We start from the raw sequence: 27,311 nt of genomic DNA, 5'->3' as shown, positions 1-27,311 counted from the left end.
CTCTGTCACGACATAACACCTATCACGACATAACACTTCACTACCGAGAACGACGACTCTTATATCCCGATGGGGCTGTGACAGCTAGGTCACCGCCTCTTGCGGTGGGGGCTAGCCCGCTACAGAATTTTTATCTGTTGTAGGTCGTCATTGCACCCGCCACCGTTTCTACAGTGCTTCCCACCTGTAGGTGCAGGTGGGACATTTCTAACAAGGGAACTGCCAAGAGAACCGGGGTGAAAGGGGTGAAGATCTCGTGGTGTGGAAGGGATTACCTTTTCCTTGCACACGTGCTTTGGTTGCGGCTTCATGCTTGTTGCTGGTGCCTGCACACGTATACAGTACTCACAAACATGCACACGCACGTTCGCATGGTATATTTATTAGCTGGCGAGTTGACATGCAGCGCGTTTTCACGTGGGTAGCTTAGCGCAGTCCAAAGGGATAGTTGCATTGTGCGCGCTCAAGGCGTTCACCGTCTTGCGGGCAGCCCGCATGAGCGAGAAGATGCCGAACTTGTTCCAGCTCTGGCACGTGTTGGACCAGTCGTCGAACTCAGTGTCGAAGACGGCCAGGCCGATGTGCCGGACGCTTTTCCTGGCGGCATTCCACGCCTTGCACACCTGAGGACCGATAGCCACGATCACAAGTGAATATATATATATATATATATATATATATATATATATATATATATATATATATATATATATATATATATTACAACCCTCACCAGCCTACGAATGCTGAAATGAATTGCCTTAAAGCTTAACGTCGGTCGTCGAACTATGATTGCTCGTTGCACGCGCCAACGCTCGATTTAAAGGTGGCAAGGAAATATCGAGATAAAGCCGCAGACCGTGACTAGCGTAATCTGGAACATTGGAGAAACATACGCGAGTCGCAATCTTCTAGATTCCTCTCGACGCATTTTGCGTTAAGCATATATCGAAGACAGCTGGGCCGTACATGCATGCTTTTTGCAGCCTGTCTTGAGTTCTAATCGTGTCAAAGATGAAAATCTTTCAATTTCAATAGAAATGGGGAAGAGTACATCTGATGATTCCCTATACTTCCCACGCGATGTTTCAGAACTAAACATTCTAAGCAAATCATGAACAGAAATGCTTCCTTTTTTTTTTTTGTATTTAAAGACAAAACACATGGCAATCTTGCCACGTTGTGGCCTAAATCTGATGCACATTTTTGCCGAGGCCATTCTATGCAACCTTAGATGAAAACCTTCAGCCTGTGCGGTATTTTTGCGGAGCCCTCGTGATATTTAGGCTAGCTTCCTAGGCTGCACAGAGATCACCTTTTTCGGCTACCTGTGTGCCCCGCAAGCGTTTGACCTAGATATACATGCCTTTGCAAAAAGCGTCTCCTCGCTGTCGAATACGAAGGCCAGCGCTGTGCTGTCGTCGTAAGTGGTCATCACCTCGTGAAACTTGTCCCTGGACACATGGTCCGCGTACGCATAGTGATGCTTGTTGCATATCTGTGAGGAGAACAGGCAGCAGGCCACAGCTGAGATAGTGTAAGACTTCGCTCAGAAAATGAGCAGGTGCTATCATTTTCATAAAGGAAGGTACCCGTTTAAGATGGCGTCAAATGCCAGCAACAACCTGTCAATAGAAAGTGACTATCACTGTGAGCGAAAAAAACACTTCAAGAGTACATAAGCGTCGCTCTTCTTGGGGTTTCATTTGCGCATTATTAAATTAAAGGGTGTTCTAGGGGCGTTTTTCGATGGAGTAAACACTTGTGCATTCCATTTTAATAACTTCTCGATAACCATTGTGCTACTCAACCACAGTGCAGTATACACATCCTGCTAAGCAGTGGTTCTACCGCTTCTCACAAGGAGGACATTAGAAATGTTAGAGAAGAAATGCTAAGCTAGAGCCGAGGGGTGGAGGGGGAAGGGGGAAGATCTGCGGAACTAGGTCGGTAGTCGGAAGTACATCTTAACCAGGACATCTTTAAAAAAAGTTTAAAAGTGGATGTCAATTAAATACACGGTTTAGAGCAAATGCCACTGAGTGTACATATCATGTACAAGCCCTCAGAGGTCAACCGATAGCTTGCAAATGATTTTTTTCCCGCGCCTCGCGAAGACCACCGGCGATGGTATTTCGCACGATGACGTCACTGAGAAGGGGCTTTCACTGCCGCACCAAAGATCACAGCCAAAAAGGGGTGCACGCCAAGCAGTATGGTATAAAATAAGTTCTAAAAATATATCAACAGTTGGTGGCTATGGGCCATGCTTTGCGGCGTGTGTACTCCGCTTAACATAATATAAAATCGGTTATCACTATTTACTTCTTTCACACAATGCACGATATCATACAGCGTAAAAATATTTCTCGGTAAAAATGCGAACGCTAAGCGAATAGAATTATTGCTCTCACAGTTACGCGGGAGTCCATCTCTTGCATTCCAGCTCCATGTTCGAACGACTTGCACTTAGCGCCGATCGCGTAAGCGGTCCTGTTGCTGCCTCCCTCCTGAGACGAGTACCAGCGCCCAGCCAGAGATACAGACATCAGCACCCTGGCATTCGCACTGAAGGATAGCTTTCGCCGATGCAAGTAGTCCAGTGTGTTTTCCTGTGGATATAAAAGTCTTATTTTTAACTTTATTACTTTGTCATGCGATAAGGTGACCGTAGCGATTGCCACCTTTTAAAAGAATACCATGCTTGAAAGGGAGAGAGAAAGTATACTTGCAATGCTTGGGTGGTGGTTAGCGACAGGCTTGCCCCATATTGTCGACCCTGTGATGCGGCACTGCTTCCCGCTCGCCCTATTACTGGTGCCGATGTGTGTACGCAAGATGGCAAGCTGAATCAGGTCAGTTCTGTGAAGTTTCATACCCGACAACAATATCAGACAGGAAACAACCGTGCTCCAGCACTCAAGTGTACGCTGTAAAGTTGAAATGCTATATGAACTAAATCAAGTACATATCACTAATGTATCTGATTATTTTCATAAGCATGCATGCAGGGAGAACAAAAAAGCGGTAAAACTACGAAAGAATCGATTATTCAGAACTGCATCGTTTGGGATGGTTTGGGTTACTGCTGCGCTTCAGTCTCCGTAGTTAGCGCTGACATTAACATGGCAAACGGGAGCTGAAGCTTATGAACATTTATTGATGCGACCCGAAATGAAAAAAAAAAAAAAACGACCTTTGACCTATGTCGGGCAAACGTCCAACAGACACACTGGCCTACCTTGGCCCAAGCTAGGCCAACAAAGGTCGGACTGAAGTCGGAATTGGTTATTGACCTTACACCGACCGACATTGAGCTGCCAACATACGGTCATGCCGGAGGAAATCCTTGCAAGCACTGTCACGCGAGGAAAGCAAAACGTTGCCCCAATAGTCAACGATTCAAGTTATTCAGGCAACGTTTCGTTTGCTTGGGTGGACAGTGCCTGGACTGGAAGAATGGCGTCCGGTAATGGCCCGATGTCGGCAACGTGATGTCGGCCGGTGTAAGGGAAATAACCAATCGAAACCTCGGGCCGACCTTGTTGGCCTGGAGTGGACAAGGATATCTGCCGATGTTGGACCAAGATAGGGGCCAATGCTATTTTAGTTGTGAGTACTTACATGAACATTTCCATGGTGAACAGGTTCAACATTTCAGACGTACAAGAAACACGCTGCACCAAAGAAACACTACGAAACAGAAGGCGCATAACCCTCTGCGCGCACACATGTAATAGCAATTAGCATTCAGCGAACTTGTATATACACCCTCCCCCATGAGGCCTTCCTTCATTTTATAACCAGTGACCCTCGCAAGCCTACAGAAGTTATTTCACCCATTTCTTGAATTGCGAAAGTAAAAATTGAAAAAATAAAATGAGGACATGGTCGTGTCGCTAATATTTATTTCATTTTTTAAAATCTGCTCTGCTTTGTGCGAACGTTATCTCAAGGTTGCTCTAATACTGCATACAAGAAAGCAGTAGAATTCAAAGTGACTATCTGCATTACATAGTGCAATATAATTAGGCTTGTCAACTTTATGTCACAAATTTCAGTCCGCCTATGTGCATGACTTGCGCCTGACCAGAGTACTTAGTCAACCTCATGGGCAGCCGACCACGACCCTACTTTGGACCATGTTTAGCTGCCGACTAATTTGCTGTTATGTGCCAATTGTTGGCTGACTATTTGGCCAACTATCAGCGCACAATTGGAAACCAACCAGGGCCCAACTTCCGACATGTGTTGGCTACCCAGCTCTGCCCTGTCGTTTATTGACGGTCGGCAGTCGGCCAAATTCAGCTGGGTACTTCCCTACGTATTTAATGCGCGGAAACATGTCACCCTAAAGTACAGGCAAATTGCAAGCAGATTACACGCAAATGCAATGACGATTAAAAGTTATAATAATTATGAAGCGTTTTGTGAGTTTATCCACAAGAATTCGAGAATTATGCACCGCCGCTTTTTTACGCTTGACCACGTGTATCACACAGAAGGAACCGGAGGCAAAAAGGCCATGTCCCGTGGATTACAGTACCCTCGCGCTCTAGCACCAAGGCGCGCGCCCCTATGGAGTTCAACAGGCTGGAGCATCGCCGAAGGCAGAGCTAGCTCAGTCCCATAGCATGAAATCTCCTCAAATGGCGCGAAGGGGATACAATTGACACATTAAAAGAACAAAAAAAAAAAAAAACTGGAAACCTATCATAGCGGGAATTTTAAATCAACGTTTGATCTAGTGATGAACGACATCAGGCAGAGCTATTTTAATGTAATAAATTAATATTTAAAGGTTTAAACTCCGACGATAGTAAAGTCGAACCTTAGGGAGCAACATTTTCCGACGTGCAATATTTGGGTTAGAAGTTATTCTTATGAACACAGATTCTAGGACTATCGTTAGCTATTAGACCAAGGCATGCTAAAAACAAGTTTGTTGGGATCACTAACATAGAGTGTGATGAACACCGTGATGTAAAGGGGATTCCGGAAAACAAAAACTATAGCTTGCGAGAATTCTGAGTGTGATGGGCTAAACATATTGGGAAGACAATGAGAGTGGCATATGTCAGCCCCCACGAAGCGATAAATAAATAACACGGGTAAAAGAAACAGCCAGGAGTGATTGAAATGTACAATTTAAAGAAAATACAAGTTTAACTAAAACATAAATTCTATACGAAAATCCTTTTTTTTTAGTATTTTTCTGGTGTGAATATTGAATTTTTAAACACTTAACAAAAAATTACTGCCTTCCGAGTATACGCCATGCGCAGCGCCTATAGGGGCGCCACTGTAAGCCGCGTAGCGGCGGCCGTCGGAACCCGAGGCGGGCCTCATGCGGCAAGCGTGGTCGCGGTGCGCGCGTGCGATCTGCCGTTTGTGTGCGTATCGCGGGCACTTCCGCGGTGACAGTGTGCGCAAGGGGATCGCACTTTATAATAGTGGACATGTGTTCGATATCATGGCCGTCTGGAACTACATCGCCTCCATATGCATCAAGTGTCTGCTGCAGACGAGCGTCAACAAAGTTGCGTACGAAGTGGAGCTCATTTTGAGTGCCTTGATTTCAATACAACGCCACACTAATTCGTTAATTTTTTTACCTATGAACCAATGTTATTTCTTTGCTTAATGTTACACGCTTGCTTCGTTTATATGCAATATGTTGCTACAGTAACTAGGCAGCGTCGCCGAAACTGCGAGCGGTTTCGTACCGGTGCGACCACGAAAAGCCAGCGAACTTGCAAACCAGCATTCTGAGCATCATGAAAATAGCGCATATTGGGCTCCTGCAGCAAGAGTTCAGATTGTTCATGCTTGCGCTTTACCACTTCCTGTGCAGCATGGATTTCACTTATTCCGTCGTCGAAAAGGCAGTGCGGGCAGATAATTTCATGGGGGAGTGAGGTATCAACAGAGGCAATATCTGAAAAGCTGCATCACAGGTTAGCCAAGAGCATATTAGATTTAAATTTTATATCCTATTTTATTATTGTAGTATCATCTTCATTTCATTTGTATCATCCTCGCGCCCAACTGCAGAGTTACAGCAAGGTTTATAAGAAGCTCTAGAGCCCCTAGTCTGAATAGCAAGTGCAGCGACATGTTATGTATTCGTAATCTTGCCAGACAACAGGAACACTGGATCTGGTCTTCAAAGTAATTGCATGGCAAGTTTCAAAACGCATATTGCCAAATATCTGTTCAATAATCCGCCGCAGTGGCTCAGGCTACTGAGGAGGATCGAGCTATGGGGGCCGAAGTCGACCGCGCCGCTCGCGTTAAATTAGGTGGAGGTGAAACGCGAAATGCAACCGCGTGCTGTGCGATGTCAATGCACGCTAAAGAACGTCTGGCTGAGCGTTTCACAAATCTAATGCGTATTGTATCTTCTCGGCTACCGGAGGCGACCAGGTTTAAACAAGAAGTGTTCACGGAAGGTGCAATGACAAGCAGAAAACAGAAAAGATAGTTATCACTCAGACCTTACACACGGGAAATTTAATGCCTTTCCCATAGAATAACGCTCGTTGAAAATATTTGTTTGCTGCTACACGAGAAAATATAATGACATTCGATGAAAATGACATCAGGTATCGAATGTGTTTGAGGTACTCATCCGAATGCGATCAACGAGGAAATGTGTTACGTCGACACCAGAGACTCGGTGAGAAGATACACCCAAAATAAACTAAAAAAGTGCCACCCAGCTGCATTAAATACTACTTTGCTTTTCTAATCTTGCAGCTAGTCATCTATGTGAAATATGCCAAATATCATCGTAAAAAACAAAAAACGCATCCATTGCTGCCAGCCAACCCGTAGCCACCGCACTCAGTGCGGGCGGAACAGGTCGCTCCTGCTGCCGCGGTCCGCCAACGCCGAGTCGCCGACACGGTGGATTTCTTTCGCTACATTCAGAAAAGCATGCTCTGTTGATCTTAAATAATACGCGTTTAATTTGAGGAAGGAATCTAAAAAAAAATATCTTTACTGAGGATCGCTGGTATGTAACGAGATTTTGGAAGGAGTGATAACAGCGATACTAGCAAATTTCTGCTTTTAGCAGCTGCTGCCAGTGTGACGGAGCTCATCCGATTTCGTTCTCTAGCCCCGCTGCTAAGTCATCGCCGATGTTACACCTTCCGTTTACTGTAAGACAATTTATGAGACAAGTGAACTGATATAGTAACGCAGTTTTATGAATATAAAGTGTACTATTTTCAAAGCACTTCCAGCTACGGCTTTTATTTGAAACCATTTAGGTGTTTAGGCCTAGCGACGACTAGGGCCAAGCACACGGCCAGAGCGCCGTCGTCGGCCGTCTTCGCGGGCAGGGTCGTTGCGGTAAGCTCGCGGTATCCGATGTGGCAAGCGTTACGAATTTGCCGTATGCTTTCTTGATGAGGCTAAGCTCGAGCATTTTTCGACAGGCCTTAATACGCCGAGCAAACGATCTGGCGGAAACGTATACGGGAGTCAACGGAGCTGTAGTATGCTGCGCCGTAGGGCGATACTTGAAGGTTCTATAAAAGCGCCGTCGGACAGTGCACTAGATACTGCCTATTTTACGTGTTGCTCTTGACACTTGCTTTAGTGCGGAAAGTGTACGTTGTTGAAACTCGTACGCGTTTCGCAGTTCATCGCTGACGTGCGTACCTTCCGTACCCTTTCATAAACAAACGCCACCGACACAGCCGCTGACTTCGTAATTGATAGTCCTAATCAAGAGGTTAGTTACAAGGTATGCAAGACATGAATGTCAATTTAAAGGCCGCTTTCGTTTATAGCGCCGTCATCTTCGCAACATATTGAAGGCACTTCAATAGTTGCATATCAATCACAATTACCATAATTTGGAAATGGCATTATAGCTTTGGTCGTGTAGCAGCGCGTCGAAAAAATGACATTAACCTGAACAAATGTCATTTGGTGTGACTGCTTGCTTTCTGCGTCGAACAGCCGCGATTCAGGGCCGCCGTCGTTCTCCTGAAGCATCACTGGAAACTTATACAAACGTGTTCCTGGCAAGGCTTTATGTGTGATCGAAAACCCAACTACGCAGCAATTCTTCCGAGACATCGCTAAAGGTTGACAGCGGCGTTATATCTGTTAAACAGCGACCAAAGACGAAAACACGACGGGCGCTCATATACGCTGACACGAACAGCGCTTGACCGAGCCCGCCTACGCTTTGCGGCCTTGGCGACAGGCGGCGTTGTCGGCGTTTTGCGCATCGCGTATAATCGAGGGTAGATGTAAGCATGAAATGGTTAAGGGCACCGTGGCAGCCTTGCCTCATTTGTGAGGGGCCCCATAATCACAGCGTTGTTGACAAAATGGAGCAGTCTTCTGCTGCGCCGTATCGTACTGCTTTTCACAAGGCGCTTCCTGCTTCTCCTTTTATCAGGATCTAGACTGCTACGCACAGAAAATGAGTAAGCATGCTGTATTTTGAGGGCGGCCCACCCGAATTTGGAAGTCCCCATTAAGTTGACCATACTCAAATTAGGCAGACGCCAATTTTGCTCGAATTTGGAGGAAGTCAAACTTCGGGTGTTCAGAGGGCCAAATTTTGGGTGTGCGGACAACCACCTGGTACACATGCCGGTCCTGTATGTCCTGCATAAGGGCTTAGAGAGAAGATAACTCGTCTCGGTAAATCTCCTTCTGTGCCCAGATGAATTCCGTTTCGGTACCTGGAAATCGGTGCCCAGGTGTTGGCTCTCAGTTTAGGCTCGAGGTCTCCTTATGGCCTCTGACGACGGGAGCTTACAGCGTTTAAAACTATCACTGCAAGTACATTGCTCAGCGGGGTGCATGCATGTGATTTGAGTTTAGCGAAATGTCCTCTAGAACAAAGGTCCTAAAACTATAGGTTCCGCGGAAGCAAGGCGGTCCCCGGCCTGACTTTGTGGGTTCCGAGAAATCTCACTACATTAACATAACAGGCCGAGCATATCAACAACCTAGGGACTATAGTCGACGCGGTTCTTCCCCTTCAGCGCCAAGCCAGCCGAACCAGGTGGTGATGGAAGGGAACGGATGGGAATTGGGAGCCCGATTGCTGAGTAGCTGAGCATTCAAAGAGGCAATGTGATAGGTTTGTATCGTAGAAGGACAATTGGGACAGTGGGGTCGGATCGACAGCGATAGAGGAAGAGGCTGTAAGAGTGTATTAATTTAGGCGTGCTGGAGGAGGCGAGCCTCTGACACTGTGAGTGGTGAATGAGGTGTTGGAGGCACTTATCGAGACATGTAGACCTCCTTAATAGTGCGACGCATATAGAATCTCCCACCGTCCTCCGTGAGCTTGGGCCAGGGAATAAACGGTGTCCGGTTAAGAGTCACGGGCGAGTTGACGGGCCAACTCATTGCCGTAAATACTTGAATGCCCAGGTAGCCAACGGAGGAAAACAGTGGAAGGCTGTGGTGACTACTCGTTCGACCTCTTGTTGAAGAGAAGGGGGGTAGTTCGCGCTTCTATATGTGGCGGAAAGCGGCTTGAGAGTCGAAAAAAACACTGTGTACTCCGGAAGAGAGGGAAGGAGGGCAAAGGACTGGAGAGCATGGACACAATGGCGAAGATCTTAAGATAATGCATTCGGCGGGCAGAGGTACGGACCAATAATGTGGATTTCAGGGGCTAGGAGACGTGGATGGCACAGAACCTGACCGCATGATCCTCGAGGAGCCACAAAGGAGGCATCTTGTAGGCCTTCCCTGGGTAGCGAAGAGTGTGAAAAGGTTCTCCGCGGTCGCGTGACGACGACCGGCATGGAGGACAGGAGACATATTGTAAACAAGGGCGACGATACGATGGTTGGTAGCCGGGACGTGATATGGAGAGGTTGGAGGGGAGAAGGGAATGGGGGAGATGCCCGCCTGAGTCAGTAACCACTGAGTCTGACGGGTAAGGAAAAACAAGGCTAGCAGGCAGTCGTGATGAAGATTGATAAGAGAGCGGAGAGGAAGAAAGGCGAGTGGCAAAGAGCTTAGTGGTAAATGCGGTTATAGTGAGGCTTAGAGCAGCCTTGTAGAGGACCCACAATTAAGTGGGGTGTCGAGGCTGAGTGTTGGTTAAAAGAACGCAAGGCACAAAGTAGAGGAACCTGTTGAGGGTGAGTGCATGGGCAACTCGCGGCAAGCATGAGCATCGTGAAGACCCGATCGCCGAGTGCCCGCCCGCCGCAGGAGGTGGTTTATCGAGTGAAAGGTAGCAACGGCACGGTGGATGGCTTGAATTCTTGCCGGCATGCAAAAGAAAGCCAGGAACTGTGTACTTGGTGACGACGGTTATGACAGTACCAGAGATATTGAGGGAGATTAGAGGATTATGAATGCGCTTGTACGAACGATGGTTGAGAAAGAGAAGCTCGGATTTTTCTAAAAGCAAAGATATGAGGTCTAGTACACGTTGCAAGATATATTGCACATAACCCGGAGAGCCAGACGAGCACCAGAGAGTGATGTCGGCGTAAAATATGTGATGAAGGTACTAACCTAAAGAGTAAACGCGCTGACCGCAGCATTACGAAAACAGACATCATATAAGGTAAACTCACTTCGTCGCCTGTTCGAAGGTTCTGTATATCTTTTCGTTGGCGTTCTTCAAGTACGCTATTCCTAGAGCCAGGTACTGCTTGAAAGTGGAGCCCTTAGGAGCGTGAGCAGCATGCATCCTCCTGAAGAGCTGCACGGTATAAGACAAAAAGTAAACACAAAGAAGTCAATAACGTATAGCACGTACAAACGCGTCCACAGACACTCATAGACAGGGAAATTCGTGACACTAGAGTTCAATGCATATATAAACCGCAAACGGCACAAAATCTGGGCTGAAACAGCTCGACCTGGATACAAATATATGAATTCGGTTTCAGCAGGCTTAATATTTCACGAGGACAGGGATTTACATGAGACGTAAAAAGGGCAGAGACATAGAGCCAAGCAAGAGTTGTTCTACCGCAAGTTCCAGCTAAACGAAACGAACGAGAGTCACTAATTTCTTCGTCTATTAGGCACCCCCTGAAACCACCAGGTGGCAATGCAGTTGCGTCCTCCAACGTTAAGCGCGCTTTCTTTCAGGTGGTGTGAATTATACTTCATGACACATATATCTGTGAGGAGGAGGTTGTGAGGTCAGGAAACGCACGGTAGATGCCGTATAATGCCACATGCGTGTCGCTGTATGCCTCCTTGCAAGAGGGACCACAAGTGGAACAATGATTCCGAGCGCTGCCAAATAGCTATCGGCGTGTACGGCAACACGAAAACGGGTTCTGAATTTTTCGTGGCCAAAGCTTCATGTGCTTCGTCTACCCGGTCCGAATGCGATCGCATGTATCTTGCTGAGTTTAGACACTCGAGCGTGTTCAGCACTACCCTCTCGACAGGGTAGTGTCTGCGCGAGTCAAAATGGGTAAATTTTAGCCTGCCAAGCTAAACTTGTTCTAATTTCGTAAAGTTTATTATTTATTTTATTTAGTCACACTGTAGACCAGTACAGGCCCAAACAGGAGTGGACGTAGCTTCAAGCACAGAAAGTCAACAATGCGAAATTCGAAAGTCAAGGAAATATAAAAACAGCATTCACAGAAATTCAGACACATGTAACAACAACCGGCATACAATACATACAGTGCAGTCACACTGTCATGGCGTGAATACCGAGAGTATTGAGAATCGGAGTGCTGAATTCTGAACTCCGTCAAGTTTATCAGTTAGATATGTTTGGTAAGGATTCCACACTATTCTCCTATATTCGAGTATTGGCTGAATGTGGGTTTTGTACGCTGATAACTTTAACTCAGGGGTTGCCGCGGCAAGTTTTCTGCGTAGAAATCATGATTGTCTCCGAGCTTTCGCACAAGTTCTGTTTACGTGTATATACCATTTTAATGTGTCTGTAAATGTTAATCGTAAACATTTCACTGCGCTTTCTTGTATCAGGGAAGTACCACCTGTTACATATGAAGATTTCAGACGGTTAATTTTATGAGTAATTCTCATAAATGATGTTTTGTTAATATTTATTTCCATCCCCCATTCGAGGCAACAATCAACAATGCTGCTATATATATATATATATATATATATATATATATATAGTATAATGAAAAGTATTGGCCCTAACACTGATCCCTGCGTCACACCAGATAGGACACCAAGAGTATTGTATAAATCATTATTATCCTGAACGAACTGTGTGTGATCAGATAGATATGTTGCTATTGTTTTCGAATTAACGCCTATTAGCTTAAGCTTCTCAATTAGTTTACAATGCCGAACGCGATCGAAGGATTTAGCACAGCAGACTAAAACTGCATCGACCTGTAGTTATGCATTAATTATCTTTGCAAAGTCGCGTGTGCTTTCAACAAGCTGGGTCACTGCGGACAAACCTTTGCGGAATTCATGCTGCATTGGGTAAAGTAATTCGTTATCTTCCAGGTAAAAATTATTGACTTATTGATTATATGGTCCATCATCTTACAACAACAGCTGGCTAGTGATATAAGGTAGTGTCAGCAAGTAGTCTGTTGCCACCCTTATGAACAGGAATTATCTTTGCGCAGAGCCAGTCTGCCGGAAGGGTGGCAGTGCCGAGTGACACCTGAAAAAGTTTGGTAAAGGGTGGAGGTAACTGTTTAGCATAGCGTTTAAGAAATAGGTTGGAAATGTTATCAGGGCCGTGCGCCTTTTTTGTATTGATATCAAAGTATAAGTACACCAGGCTCCATTATCACTGCCTCTGGCATTAACGACTAGCTGCTCTCTGCTGGTATTTTGCGGTGGTACGTATTGAAATAAAATTACGAGGGACTTTAGCGACTAAAGTATTGAAAGGCGAAAGCCTGAGAAGCCTCATCCTGTCTAGCGTTCCTGTCATCTCCAATCCTACACTTGAACGCGCGCCAAGGAACGCCACGCGACAGCCGCCGCAAAAGCGGTACACGCTTTGTCCACGACCGTATGAGCCATTAAAGGCTTTCGCCTTAAAATTAGAGGGTCTCTGAAAGCGTACCCTTCCTATCCTATAATTTGCCTCCCATCGTTAGCCCCTTGTCGGCACTCGTTGTAGAGCTACATATAATTATAATTGGTTTACAGGAAAGTAAAGGCGCAGTATCTATCACACTTTCTCCGGCAAGTGTCAGTTTGGACAGTACACCGTCGCTCCTGTCGGGTGACGTTCCTTGGCGCGCGTTCAAGTGTGACATTGAAGATGGTAGGGACGCATCCCGCCTCAACCAATCAGAACGCCGCAAAAGCGGAACACAATTTGTTCACGACAGCATGAGCCATTAAAGGCTTTCGCCTTAAAACAGATTGAAAGCAAGTGTTCAGCGAGTTAGCAATGGCAGATGCGTAGTCAGTAACGCGGCCATCAACTTCCATTCGCACTGTCGGCTCTTCTGGTTTTGATAAAAGCTGGCAGAATTTATGTGGGTCATTTTTCATGAAATCTGAAAGGGTAACTCAAAAGAAATTGTGCCTCGGTTTCTTAATTTCATTCTTGAGTTTATTGGAGTTTCCGGATAACTGCTAAATTTTTTTTTATCCCTTCGCATTCTCTATAATTTTCTTTTTAGATGGACAATAGAACGCGTTACCCACGGAGTATTTTTTCCTAATTCATTCACGCTTTTTTGGGATAAAATGAGCTTCGCAGTGTGCTAAATTTTTGCCACATCTCATTTACATTAACTGCAGTCAATGTACCCAAGCAGTCAATTATACTACACCATTCACGAGAATCTTTAATTGAAATGTGTGAAGGACGCTTGCCGTTTCTGATACCATTCGAAGACAGGTTGGGAACTGTTATTAGGAGCAATCTGTGGTCTGAAGTTCCCTCATCAACCACAGCTACAGCGTTCCGAGAGCTAGAGACAAATGCGAGGTCAAGTATAGTACTAGACGATCCTTGGATTCGGGTGGGTTCGTTGATTAGTTGTCACTGACAAAAGCTGAGCGTAATGTCTCAAAGCATTTGCTAACTACTGGTTTCCTTATGTTCAGTAGCCAAATAAGTCCAATGTATACCTGCCAAATTGAAGTCACCTGTTATGATTATCTTGGTTCGGTCATTGGTTTATAGGTTATTGATGCTACTATCTAAAACTGACCACCTCGTTTGACTGCCACCGCCACGCCCCCTCCACAACCATCCCGATCATAACAGTCTAAACTATATGCTGGTGGGACAATATCTGAATCGTGTGCATGCATGAAGCCGGGTTTCCGTTATGACCTCAATGTCCGGTGAACACAGTAGAAGCAGGTCTTCAAACAACGCAGTTTTATTGACGATGCTTCTCGCTTTAAAGAACAATACTGTTAGGAGCACTGTGCTATGTTATCATGAAATAGATTTATTGGAATAATCTTTTACGTCACTTTTGTCTCACCTTAGAATCGCCCTTTTGTTTTCGGCATCATTCCATACATGCGAATCATTATTTATTTTCAGTTTGTCAAAAAAGAGGGCCACCTTATCTCCATTAGCACGATTTACATCAGACGACTGCCATAGTTTTTTTTGCGTACATCACGAAGGCGTGCTGAGAAATCTTCGGAAATAGATATGTTAGAATTTTTAAACTTGGAGCAATTACGAATGACCAACATTTTTTTCCCGAAAAGTTGTAAAAGTGAAGAATGGCTTGTCTTTTTCCTACCGATCCAGTTAACGCGCTCAACAGACTTCATATCAATTATAATCTTATCTTTAAATATACCCTGTATCACACACCGTTTGAGCGCGGCTGCTTTTTTCATCTTCTTTTAGACCAAAAATAACTATATTATTTATACGGCTCCTGTTTAACAGGTCGTCGACTTTTCTGTTTATTTGCGCAACTTGTTTTCTCACCACTCTGGCTGTTTGTTTGTACATTTCTAGTTTTGCTTCACACATAGTTTGAGTGACGCAAGCACTGTTTCTATTTCTGAAAGGCGTGTTTGCACATTATTCATACCAGTTCCTGGAACACTTTGGGAATACCTGATCTCAGACATAGTTTTAATATTTCATTTAGTTTAGCGTATCAGAGCTAGGGTTCTCCTCAATGTCCCCACTTAGTTGCAATAGCTGACGAATAATTCGGAAGCATTCACAAAAAGTACACAACATGCACTTGGGGCTCGGCAACGCCAGTAAGCAGACAGCATTGCTTTCCATGTTCAAGTTCATGCAAAAAAAGTAAAAACATGATGTGGTGAAATACGGGGCTACCTCACCTTCAGGAGGCGAAGCAGGGCGAGCATATCGCGTTCCCCGGTGCGGTTTGTCGGGATGAAGTCGAGGACGCCGTAGTGATGGGCGCCCGAAACCCATAATTGGCGAAATGTCGCTTTTCCTTTCATGGACGAAATATCCATGGTCGCCTTGTCAGCGCCTCTGAAAAACGGTGTCGCGGAAAACGCGCCGTAGGTCAATAGATACCTAGTTGATGCGCTATTGTATGCAGGCTCTGTGAAACGGTGCACATGATTTTGATGAGAAATATATCGCATTCGTCGTAGCTCACATTCAAGGCTCTGTCGCACTTCTTTTTCATATATCTATACACCTTCAAAATATGCAGCGTTGTATACATCTGACTGCCTTATACAATTTATAAGGTTCACATGCGACGAATCACTCCGTTTTATTCGGTTTAAACGGATGCAAAACGCTCAGGATGAACGAACAAGTCTCCATCAACTGAGGTCAACAAATTTTCACGTACTGTTGTCAATTTCTTGGCGTATCCTCCTTTCATGCTCATCACGACCTGCCAAGGTGACTCAGCAAATCATAGAGTTCGGCTCATGATCCCATATAATTGTAGTGGCCATCGTCCCTGCTATCATATATCATCATCAGCCGAACTCTATAATTTGCTGAGTCAAGAACAGCAATATGCAATTTTCTCGAGGGAATTAAGGGTCTCTTCACAGGCAAATAGGATGCTGGAAACAAGTCAGCATGACAGAATAATCAGGCTAATATGGGCACCAGTCCACTCCCGGCCTCCGGGAAATGAGGGAGCTCATAAGCTCGTCCGCGGTTTTATCTTCCGGATAGGCGCTGACCCTCAGTACACTCTGAGCAGGGACAGGCTGGTCAGCTATAAAGAGATTACTGAGCACTATTGGCTAAGCAGGGTAGAATACCCACCGGCAGAAAGCACACTAAATAAAAGCCAAGAAAGTATGTGGAGGCGCTTGCAAACAAGTACTTTTCAGAATCCAGCCACCCTTAGCCAGTGGTACCCGTGACAATTTTCAGATAGGTACAAGCTGTGTCGAAACAGGGCGGATCTGGCACATATGATATGGACGTGTCCCGAAATCCAAAATAAAAATCAACAGACAAAAACAGAAGAATTTAGGGAGAACTCTACTTTTAAACGATCGCACCCTGAAGATCAGCTAAGTCTAATCAGATTGGCCGAACAAGCCGCCCGGGTCCAAGGACTCCAGGCCGCCGTCTAGGCTGATCGGCTGACTCATACGTGTCTGTTAGATATTATAGTTTTCCCACCACCACTGATGATCACAATGTAGCGAATGAAGGTGAAACGCATAGTCGCCCATGAGCTGTGCGATGTCAATGCCCGCTTTATATAATCTCATACAGTCGGAACTAATACAGTCTTTCACAAAGGCGGGTTAATGTGATATATATATATATATATATATATATATATATATATATATATAAGCAGCCAACAGTCCAAGGTAAACGTATGGGGTATTATTATTATTTTAAAAGTGGAAGAAAAAAAAACAACGCGCTGATGGTGAGAGTCGAAACCGCGACCTCCGAATATCGCGTGCCAGTGCTCTTCTCCCAACTGAACTACAACGACAGCTGACCAATTTTGCGCTTTCTTGGGTGTTTATGTTGACTGTAACTGAAACCTGAGAGTGGTCACCAGCGCCACCATCCATAGCGGCGGATGTGGAACATCCTGTTATACCGAAAGCGTATAACACACACACAGACACACACACACACACACACACACACACACACACACACACACACACACACACACACACACACACACACACACACACACACACACACACACACACACACACACACACACACACACACACACACACACACACACACACACACACACACATACACACACACACACACGCACACACACACACACACACACACACACACACACGCACACACGTGTGTGTGTGTGTGTGTGTGTGTGCGTGTGTGTGTGTGTGTGTGTGTGTGTGTGTGTGTTATACGCTTTCGGTATAACAGGATGTTCCATTCCTATAAAGCATTTCAATTTACAGCTTAATGTTGAAGAACTGAAGGCCAAAACAGTAGCAGAGACGAACAGTCAATAACGAAAGAGGAACGCATATTACGTGTACGCCACCGCAAGGCCGCGCTCGGTGACCCTGAAGGATTTGAAGGCTTTCAGGACGCGCCGCAGGTCCGGCGAAAATCTGGCGCTCCGGAACGTGTTGGCCTTGTGCGCGTAGAGGGAGTCGTAGAAGACGATGTCGCACAGCCCGTCCGGTGGGAAGCGCATCTTCTGGTCGGTGCGGCTGCCGAACACGCAGACAAGCGGCGCCCTCCCCATCGGCTTCTCTGAGAAACGAGGGAAACACAGTGTGATGAATTTGAATCGGTCGTCGAACTTGGACACATTTCGAATGAACTGACATAACAGAAAAGTCGAAGGAAAGAAAGGGAGCGTGTATCCTGAAGTGGGGCTCAATTAATTCACGCGTGCAGAGCTTCTAGGTATTTTAGAAACCGGGAGAACGCATGATGGCGCTGTGAGGCGTCAACGTGCTGAAGCAAGAAGAGCTAGAAAATTGCTTCAGAAAATTGCGTCCTTTTTCGTGGCTGGTGGTTGATGCTTACAATGAGTATTTTCACTCGTTAATTAAAACTGTAACACGTACATTACACGCGGTAGCAACACCATTAAGCTATTTGCGGATATGTCGTCGCCGAAAACTGTCGTGTTCTCGGCGGTCACTTTTCGATGGAGGCGAAAAGCAAGGTGCGCGTGTGCTGTGCGATGTCAGTGCACGTACGTTAAAGAACCCCAGGTGGTCGAAATTTCCGGAGTCCTCCACTTCGGCATCTCTCATAGTCTGGGTCGCTTTGGGACGTTAAACCCCACAAACCAACCAGTCATGTTCTCCAGGCAGTAAAAAAAAAAAAAAAAAAAAAAAAAAAAAAAAAAAAAAGAAAAAAAAAACCACGAATGTTGCCGAAGGCGGGCTGGAGAGCAGTCGAGCTCCGTTGTCGTCATGTCACCTCTGTAGACCTTGCTCTTTATCATTTTACTGACGGTCCTTGGGCGGGTCATGGGGTTTAGCAGACGATGGTTTGAAGGCGGGGGAGCAAAAGTCCGTGAGGCTTGTATTCAAGGCGGTTTTGTTGTCTTCAGGTTCCCTTCTCGTATTGCAGTGTTGAAGTGAGAAGTTCCTCAAATGGGGGGGGGGGGGGGTGCATCATTCAGGATAATCATCAATGTCAATCGATAATAGTCAATTTGCAAAGACGAATCAGAAGGCTAGAAACAACATACATTCATCATCCTATGTCTCATTGCTTGACTAACGTGAGAGCCCAACAATAGATTTCTATTGGATTAATAGGGTGAAAACGCAACAGCCAATCATTCGTTTGTATATTTGCGCGATATGTTCCTTTTTCACTATGAAGACAAATCTAGTGTCAAAGTGTAAAAATATGTGCGCCTGTCTCTTTCCCGACTCGGAGTGTGGTGCCTCTATAATCCTCCAGAAGCTTTATAACCCCCCCCCCCCCCCCCCCCCCAGTCATATTTAAATTAAATCGCACTTTGCTTGTTAGAGGGCTGCCCGCACGCTCAAAGCCAATCTCTACCCACCAGGCCATCCCGGCCTCCATATTCATGTCAGACACGACAGATATATATATACGACAGACCACAACAGTGACGGGGCCGGCGGCGCGGTCGCTCACAAATTACGCTTCTGCTCTGCCTTTGTTGTGGGCTACTCAATTCCCCATCCATCCCCCACCTTTCCCCACCTTTCCCCGTCTTGTCCTTTTTGTGTTTTGTTTTGTTCGCTTTGCTTTCTTTTTTTCGCCACGTCCCCCTGCTTTTCCGCTTTTCCTTCTTTTTTTTTCTTCCTTTAGGCAAAGGTGGGCGCTCCACGCTTCTCTCTCCTCTTTTCCAGTACGTGGGTGTTCGTTTTGTGCTCGCCGCGGCAGGCAACAGCTCTGCTTAACACCTCTGCCTCACCAATTACCTTCTTTTTCACCCTCTATGTGAGCAGTTGTTTTTAAAAAGACATGTGTAACTTTCTGTAAGTTTATTCTTTACAAAGATCGGTCCCCGATAGAACGTTGAAATAAATCCACTGTTATGTTTTCAAATTCCTGGTCATTCATTTCTACAATTAATAATCAGCTGCCATCACCTGTTTGCGATACATACATACATACATACATACATACATACATACATACATACATACATACATACATACATACATACATACATACATACATACATACATACATACATACATACATACATACATACATACATACATACATACATACATACATACTGTCGTGACGCTGGGGCTACGTCGACCCGGCCTTCACTTGGTAGCGTGCAGAGACTCGGGGTTGAAGTAGGATTGAATCTTCGAAGTTGGTGAAATATGTACAAGCAGGTTTAATGGCACTTTGAGAAACTTATTTACAAGATTATTTACACGAAAAAGAAGGGTACATCAGCAAAATGGCAAGCGTTTAAGAGTTCATATCGAGAAGCGACTGGATGAGCCGTTTACCCAGGGCCCAGAGCGACATTTCGTGCTCTGCAGCGTCCTTAAAACCCCCTATGTCCAGCCCCTCTCTGAAGATGCTGACCAACCAAATCCAGGGCACGCCCCTCAGGTATCGGCATCCAATCGAACACATCACTGTACTGATGGTCTGAAGCACTGACTGGTCCGGCATTCATTCGTTGGGCGTGATCACTTGTTGGCGGGAAAAGCTTGGGAACGGCGAGGAGAGGAGGTACATTTCTATTCTTCAGCAAAGAAACCACAGGCTGGTTCTGACAAGTGGTTTTACTTCTCAGAAACCCGAGTGCACGTGGCGCCGCATCCGCTCCCAGCATTGTCCGTTCTCGACAATTGCAAATCTTTCCTGCATTCCTGGGAAATCACTTAATGGCTGTATGCGTCATGCTCCTTTCTTGTCCTGCACGTCAGCGGACATGTCACTCTGTCGTCTCCTTTGGAAAGTAGACATTCCTCACTGGACGATAGGGCTTCTCGACTGGAAGGGTGAACAAAAGAAAGAAAGCACTTCCTGCATTTTCCCGCAGGGGGACGTTTCTTTGTGTTTTTCCAGACGTTCTCTTGACAGGGTCAATTTGGCATTTGCAGGTTGTCCACAAAGCAAAACAGGCTTACAAAACAGGATTCCTGGAAACAGGCTCACTTAGAGCCATTGGACCATCACCACATATTCACAGCACTTATCCATGCCCACAGGCGAACAATAGAGCGCGCAAATGCGGATGCTTGGTCGTAACAGCCTCCTCCCCCGCCAGAAGAGTCACGGAGGGCAGCAGTCGCCGCTGCTGCATGAAGAGACGACTTAATGGCCTGCACGTGAACGCTTGAAGCTCGCTGTTGCTTGTCGCGTTGTCTTGATTGTTGTAGGCCAAATTGCTCGAGCTGTCTGAAACTCAACCACATGTCTAAACAAGCACTCGGCTCCCGTCTGAAGAGACCAGGTTAAAAGAAAACTGCCATTGTTGTTCGAGAAAAGCCCACTCTCAAGACGTTCAGGACCCACGTATGCCTAGAAAACCAAACGTGCTGCTTTACATAGTCACACATATACAAGCGCACGGAAAAAAAAAAAAAAACCTGATTATCAATTTCGATACATGGTGAGGAACATCTCGGACCGCTTAGAAAGAGCGGCTAAGCGCGTCCGCATTCCCATTTAATTTCCCCTTTTTGTATCTTATTTCAAAATTGTACTGCTGTAAAATCAAGCTCCACCTAAGAAGGCGACTGTTCTTCGATGTCGCAGTTTGCAGCCAAGCCAGGGGACAATGGTCCGTCTCTACGGTGAATTTGGCCCCTCCAAGATAGCACTGCAATTTTTGAATGGCCCATACAATGCAAGCGCACTCTTTCTCTGACGCGCAATAAGCCCTCTCTCTAGAACTCAGTTTTCTGCTCAGGTAGAGCACTGGGTGCTCATCACCGTCGTCATCTCTCTGGCAGAGAACAGCACCTAGCCCTCGATCACTGGCATCACACTGGACCGTGAATTCTCGGTCATAGTCTGGAGCTCGCAATACCGGACGGCTAATCAGCACAGCCTTCAGGTTTACGAAGGAGGCTTCCTTTTGTTCGTCCCAGACTACATTTGTCGGTTCTGTCTTGCGGAGAGCGTCGGTCAGAGGGCTAGCCAAAGCTGAATAGTTAGGGATGTAGTGATTGTAGTATCCCGTCAGACCCAGGAATGCTCGAATTTCCGTCTTCGTGCTCGGCCGCGGGTAGTCTGCTACCGCAGAAATCTTAATCTCGCTGGGTTTCCTGAAACCTTGACCTACATTGTGACCCAAGTAGTCCACGGTCGCCCTTGCCAGGCAACATTTCTCGGCCTTTACGGTTAGTCCAGCTTGACGCAAAAGGCTCAGTACAGCTCTTAGATGTACCATATGGTCCGCCCATGAGTCGGAAAAAACCGCAATGTCATCTAAATAAGGCACCGCGAATGTTTCACACCCATTTAAAACCCTATCCATGAGTCGGGAAAAACAAAATGGAGCATTTTTGAGCCCGAAACTCATCATTGTTGGCTGGTAGCTGCCCGTCGGAGTGACGAAAGCCGCGTATCTGCTGGCGCGTTCAGTGAGCGGTACTTGCCAGTATCCTCGAGTAAGGTCCAGCGTAGTCACATATGCCGCTCTACTGACCTGTTCTACTCTCTCCTCAATATTCAGAATAGGATACACTTGATCCCTGGTGAGAGAATTTAGCTTTCGGTAGTCTACCACAGGCCTAGGGTCTTTACCTGGAGCTTCTATTAAGATCATAGGCGAAGCATAATCGCTTTCCGAGGGTTTTATTACTCCCAATTCCAGCATGCGAGTTACTTCCCTATCCAGAATTTCTCTTTGCCTTGGAGAAAATCGGTAGCACCTTGATCGCACTGGCACGTCTGAAGTCAGCTCAATATCGTGCTCAGTCAAATCAGTTCTGCCTGGCCTGTCCACGAAGCAGGCCTCAAACTCTGTTATTAGCTCGCCCAGATCGGACAGCTGGGATTTCTTTAGTTCTCCTCTCTGCTCCGTCTTTTTGTGAAGCTCCTGAGCGTTGCTTCCTTTTCCGCTGAGGCAAATCAAGTTATCCCCCATCTCCTCGGGAAGGTTTAACGTTAGATTTACCACGGCTTCCTTCTGCACATAAGGCTTCATAAGATTGCAATGATAAATGCGCACTGCTTTACGCCTATCGGGGATTTTCACTGCGTAGTTAGTGTCAGAAAGCTCTGCAACGACTTTAGCAGGTCCTTCCCACTGTACTTCGAGCTTATTCTTGGGATCATTGGCTTGCTCCATAGCTAAGTCCTCTCGGGTTCCACTTAAAAGTCTCGTGAGATTACTAGACACTGGCGGCAAGAGGTTACTCTCAAGAACGTCCTCATTCCGCGTCTCATCAAGCTCACTTTCAAGTTGACTTATCTGAGATGCCTCGCTCTCAAAGTTTTCTGACCCGCTATCTTCCGCATCGACCACTGTCTTAACTGCCGTTTCCTCCGCTGTGGAATTTTCTGGTATGAGCAGTGTAGCTAGTTCTCGCGCCTTTGAACGTGTTAAGGCCTGCACATCTCTGTCTCCGAAAATCAGAAGGCAAGCTTTGACCTTCTCGTAGTTGTCCGCGTCCTCCTTGTTTAGCCGCGCGACAACCTCCGCTGCCTCGCAGGGCAGAACCGTCAATAATCTCTGAGACCACGTGTCTCGCTGGAAGGACAGTTCTTCGCAAGTTCGCTCAAAGTTACCCAGATACAGACCGATATCCCCTGATATCACATATGGCTGCATGTACTTTGACATCTTGAAATCTGCCTCCTTGTTGAGAAGAGGTACCGCTAGCTGGGGACAATTGCCCGACCTCTTGCTCAACTCTACTTCTAATTTCCGGAGCTCAATTTCTAGCTCCCGCTTTTTTGCTTCTCTCTCAAGCTTCTCACGTTCGTGCTCCCTTTCCTCTTTTTCCCTCTGACGTTCGCGCTCCCTTTCCTCTTTTTCCCTCTCATTCTGCTGTCTGAGCTGTTCCTTTTTTTGACCGATGAGGTTCCATGCTTCACTGAGCTCCTCATCATCGGCTCCCAAATCTGTGATTGCCTTTATAATCAAAGGTTTTCGTGCCAAACCACTTGTATCAATTCCCAATTCCTCACACAATTGCAACAGTTCCGGTTTCTGCAGCTTTTGTAGGTCCATGATCGCTCCGAGTGTCGGCTACTTCCAAAACAACAGTGCAAACTACCAAACCTAAAGGCGTTTCAACACTTTTTACCAGTTCTAAAATCTAACCCTGTTCTAGAACCTGGTCCACATCAGAAGAAAAGCCAAGCACTCACCCACACATGCGATCGATGTTCCGAGCTGCTTTCTTGTTGGCCGATTGTTGCGCCTGCTTGTTGCTTGAGATGCCACCTCCGATCACAAGATGTGGCTTGTAGATTCTGATCCACCTCGAATCACCAGATGTTGTAGCTTGTAGATCCAGATCCCACCTCCAGTCATCAGATGTTGTGGCTTGTAGATTCAGATCCCAACGCTGGTCACCAGTTGTCGTGACGCTGGGGCTACGTCGACCCGGCCTTCACTTGGTAGCGTGCAGAGACTCGGGGTTGAAGTAGGATTGAATCTTCGAAGTTGGTGAAATATGTACAAGCAGGTTTAATGGCACTTTGAGAAACTTATTTACAAGATTATTTACACGAAAAAGAAGGGTACATCAGCAAAATGGCAAGCGTTTAAGAGTTCATATCGAGAAGCGACTGGATGAGCCGTTTACCCAGGGCCCAGAGCGACATTTCGTGCTCTGCAGCGTCCTTAAAACCCCCTATGTCCAGCCCCTCTCTGAAGATGCTGACCAACCAAATCCAGGGCACGCCCCTCAGGTATCGGCATCCAATCGAACACATCACTGTACTGATGGTCTGAAGCACTGACTGGTCCGGCATTCATTCGTTGGGCGTGATCACTTGTTGGCGGGAAAAGCTTGGGAACGGCGAGGAGAGGAGGTACATTTCTATTCTTCAGCAAAGAAACCACAGGCTGGTTCTGACAAGTGGTTTTACTTCTCAGAAACCCGAGTGCACGTGGCGCCGCATCCGCTCCCAGCATTGTCCGTTCTCGACAATTGCAAATCTTTCCTGCATTCCTGGGAAATCACTTAATGGCTGTATGCGTCATGCTCCTTTCTTGTCCTGCACGTCAGCGGACATGTCACTCTGTCGTCTCCTTTGGAAAGTAGACATTCCTCACTGGACGATAGGGCTTCTCGACTGGAAGGGTGAACAAAAGAAAGAAAGCACTTCCTGCATTTTCCCGCAGGGGGACGTTTCTTTGTGTTTTTCCAGACGTTCTCTTGACAGGGTCAATTTGGCATTTGCAGGTTGTCCACAAAGCAAAACAGGCTTACAAAACAGGATTCCTGGAAACAGGCTCACTTAGAGCCATTGGACCATCACCACATATTCACAGCACTTATCCATGCCCACAGGCGAACAATAGAGCGCGCAAATGCGGATGCTTGGTCGTAACAATACATACATACATACATACATACATACATACATACATACATACATACATACATACATACATACATACATACATACATACATACATACATACTGCTTTGGGACGTTAAACCCCACAAAACATACATACATACATACATACATACATACATACATACATACATACATACATACATACATACATACATACATACATACATACATACATACATACATACATACATACATACATACATACATACATACATACATACATACATACATACATACATACAACCGACTACTGTGTATAGCATACCCCGCTACCTCGCTGCCAATTCGCAGTCAGGTTATAGAAGCTTGTGCAAAAAGAACTAGCTCACGTGCTTGTTAGGTTGCAACAAACTTGGCAATTAGAGCGTTGAGCGAAACTTAATCCATCGCTGACTTTCAGTGGCTAGTGCGCTACTGATCGAGTCGGTAGAAATGAGTTTGATGGAGGCTAAATGCAAGGCACCCGTGTATTGCGCGATGCCAGTGCACATTAACAAAAATGAAGTGGCAGAAGTTATCCAGAGCCCTCCACTACGGCGTCCTTCATACCCTGAGTCACTTTAGGAAGTTAAAACCCTTAAAACGAACCAAACCAAAACTGGCTGTAAGTTTGTGCTCAAGAAAGAACAAGGAAGGACGCAAAAAAAGTAAATAGCACCTTAAGCTGGCGTGGCCGGAAACTGATTGGTCGTGAGGTTTTTTCACGTCACGAGACCACGTTACGGCCACTTTTGCAGAAGCTGCCAACTCTGGTTTCTTCTTCGAGTTGGGAGGGCGACGCGAATCGAACCCTACACGCTAATCTTAAAGCTATGCTAATGAGTGACAGCTTTTACAGGAAAGTTAAAGAATCGGTGATTAAGCGAGGAGCAATTAAGCGCATATTTTCGCAAACAAGGGAGCCGTACATGGGAGCCATTACTGCTGTCGAATCTCAAATTTAAAGGTGGCGCTTGTGTGTTCTGCCCCACCTCCTTTACTTTTTTCTCTTCCTTCTTACTTCGAAGAATCGCAATAATCTCTTTGTCCTACAATGTATTTCATGCTTACATCTACTCTCAACTTCGGTTTCGACATCACTTTATTCGCCTTCTGTCACCTGCCTTCACTCCAGTTGCCACCACTCAGGGCAATCCTTCTGGTTCTGACTGCTTACTCAGCAGTTCCCATGAAAAGACGCTTACGCTTGGGCATCTTCGGCGATGCCGAAGTAGGCTTCCGGCTGGCCGCGCTGGCTCGTCTCACGGCACCGGTGGTGGCTTTGCCACCATTTGGATCCGGCTCTTCTGTGTCCGCGGCAGTCTCCATGTCCTCGACGGAGGTGAATGTGGCGGCCCGTCCTGCCGGTGGTGGCGGCTCTTCGGCCTGCGCGGCTTTGGATGAGGCCTCCGCTTTTGTCGAGGCGCCGCCGTCGCCACCGCCACCGGGGGCAGCGCCGCCTCCACCCGAGTCGGCGGACTTCGAGCCACCGGACCCTATATGAACAATGGTACCGACAGAAGTGAGCTGAACATTAAATTTCTCATAAATTCACATCTAAAGAACAGCGTTGGGAACGAGACAAAACACGGAGAACGAAGAAGAAACACAGACACATGCTCCCGTGAACTCATAAATTCACAATTCATATATGACATCTGTACACATCTGTACGTACAGGTCCTGGGCTTATCCGCTGCGCAGAAGTTACAAGAAAGTTCAGGGCACTGCAGTTAAGCTGTGTCGTGAATGACAATGGAGGGAGGTGGGCATCGTGCGAAACTACACCCCAGTCAAGCAGAAAGCGGTGCCTTTGACGGACCTGGGCGTTCATATAGTGTAGCGCACAGCGACGCTGTAAAGCGGGGGCGCTAAGATCGGCGTTTCCAGCCGGCGAAAGAAGAAAATAAAGCTGAACGGCGCGTGCTCGGTGCGCACGCATGGTACGGGCTGTTCGGTTCGATGATGATGAATCAACATTTATTAGGCCCGAAATAAATTGGTGGTACATGCAGGCACCAGACGGTGTGGTTCCCTAGTGGCGGGACCCATATCTTCCCAGCAGCTCCTGGCTCCTGTCCGTCAGTGCGAGCTGAATCGATAGGGCGGGGCTGGGTAACAAGGTCTCCCATCGCTTAAGGGGTTGGGGATTGGGAGCATAGGCGGGAAGGAAAGGCCCCCTCCTTTCCTTCCCGCCTATGCTCCCAAGTCTTGAGTATTGTGCATTCTACCGAAACATGCGGCAGGGTGCCCTTTTCTTTTTTGCAAAAAGGACAAAGGATATCGTGCTCCGCACGGCACATGCGGTTCATCAGTAGGGATGCGCAAGCGATCCCGGTGCTCGACGTAGGATCGTCTGTTGTTGCCTGGTGAGTTTGGGGTGCGGTTCTGGTAGTTTGCATCTTTCCTCTCGGTATACATCCGGGTAATCTCC

At 46.4% G+C, this 27,311-nt stretch overlaps 1 protein-coding gene across 1 annotated transcript; it reads right to left on the bottom strand.

Moving 5' to 3' along the window:
- Positions 1-368: 368 nt before the first annotated feature.
- LOC146191436 (uncharacterized) lies at positions 369-26,519 on the bottom strand. The gene is made up of 9 exons (XM_084600330.1): positions 26,492-26,519; positions 26,083-26,373; positions 17,407-17,632; positions 15,259-15,418; positions 10,578-10,705; positions 2,700-2,862; positions 2,415-2,612; positions 1,367-1,498; positions 369-623 (listed from the first exon to the last, which is right to left on the bottom strand). Exons 1-9 carry the CDS (start codon positions 26,493-26,495, stop codon positions 414-416), a joined length of 1,512 nt encoding a protein of 503 aa, XP_084456456.1. The 5' UTR covers positions 26,496-26,519; the 3' UTR covers positions 369-413.
- Between the last annotated feature and the right edge of the window lie 792 nt (positions 26,520-27,311).

Source organism: Amblyomma maculatum, chromosome 4 (assembly GCF_055883805.1).
Source record: "Amblyomma maculatum isolate TAMU_Amacu chromosome 4, ASM5588380v1, whole genome shotgun sequence".
In the NCBI taxonomy this organism is placed as follows: Eukaryota; Metazoa; Arthropoda; class Arachnida; order Ixodida; family Ixodidae; genus Amblyomma; species Amblyomma maculatum.
This window is presented reverse-complemented; position numbering and strand designations above follow the sequence as displayed.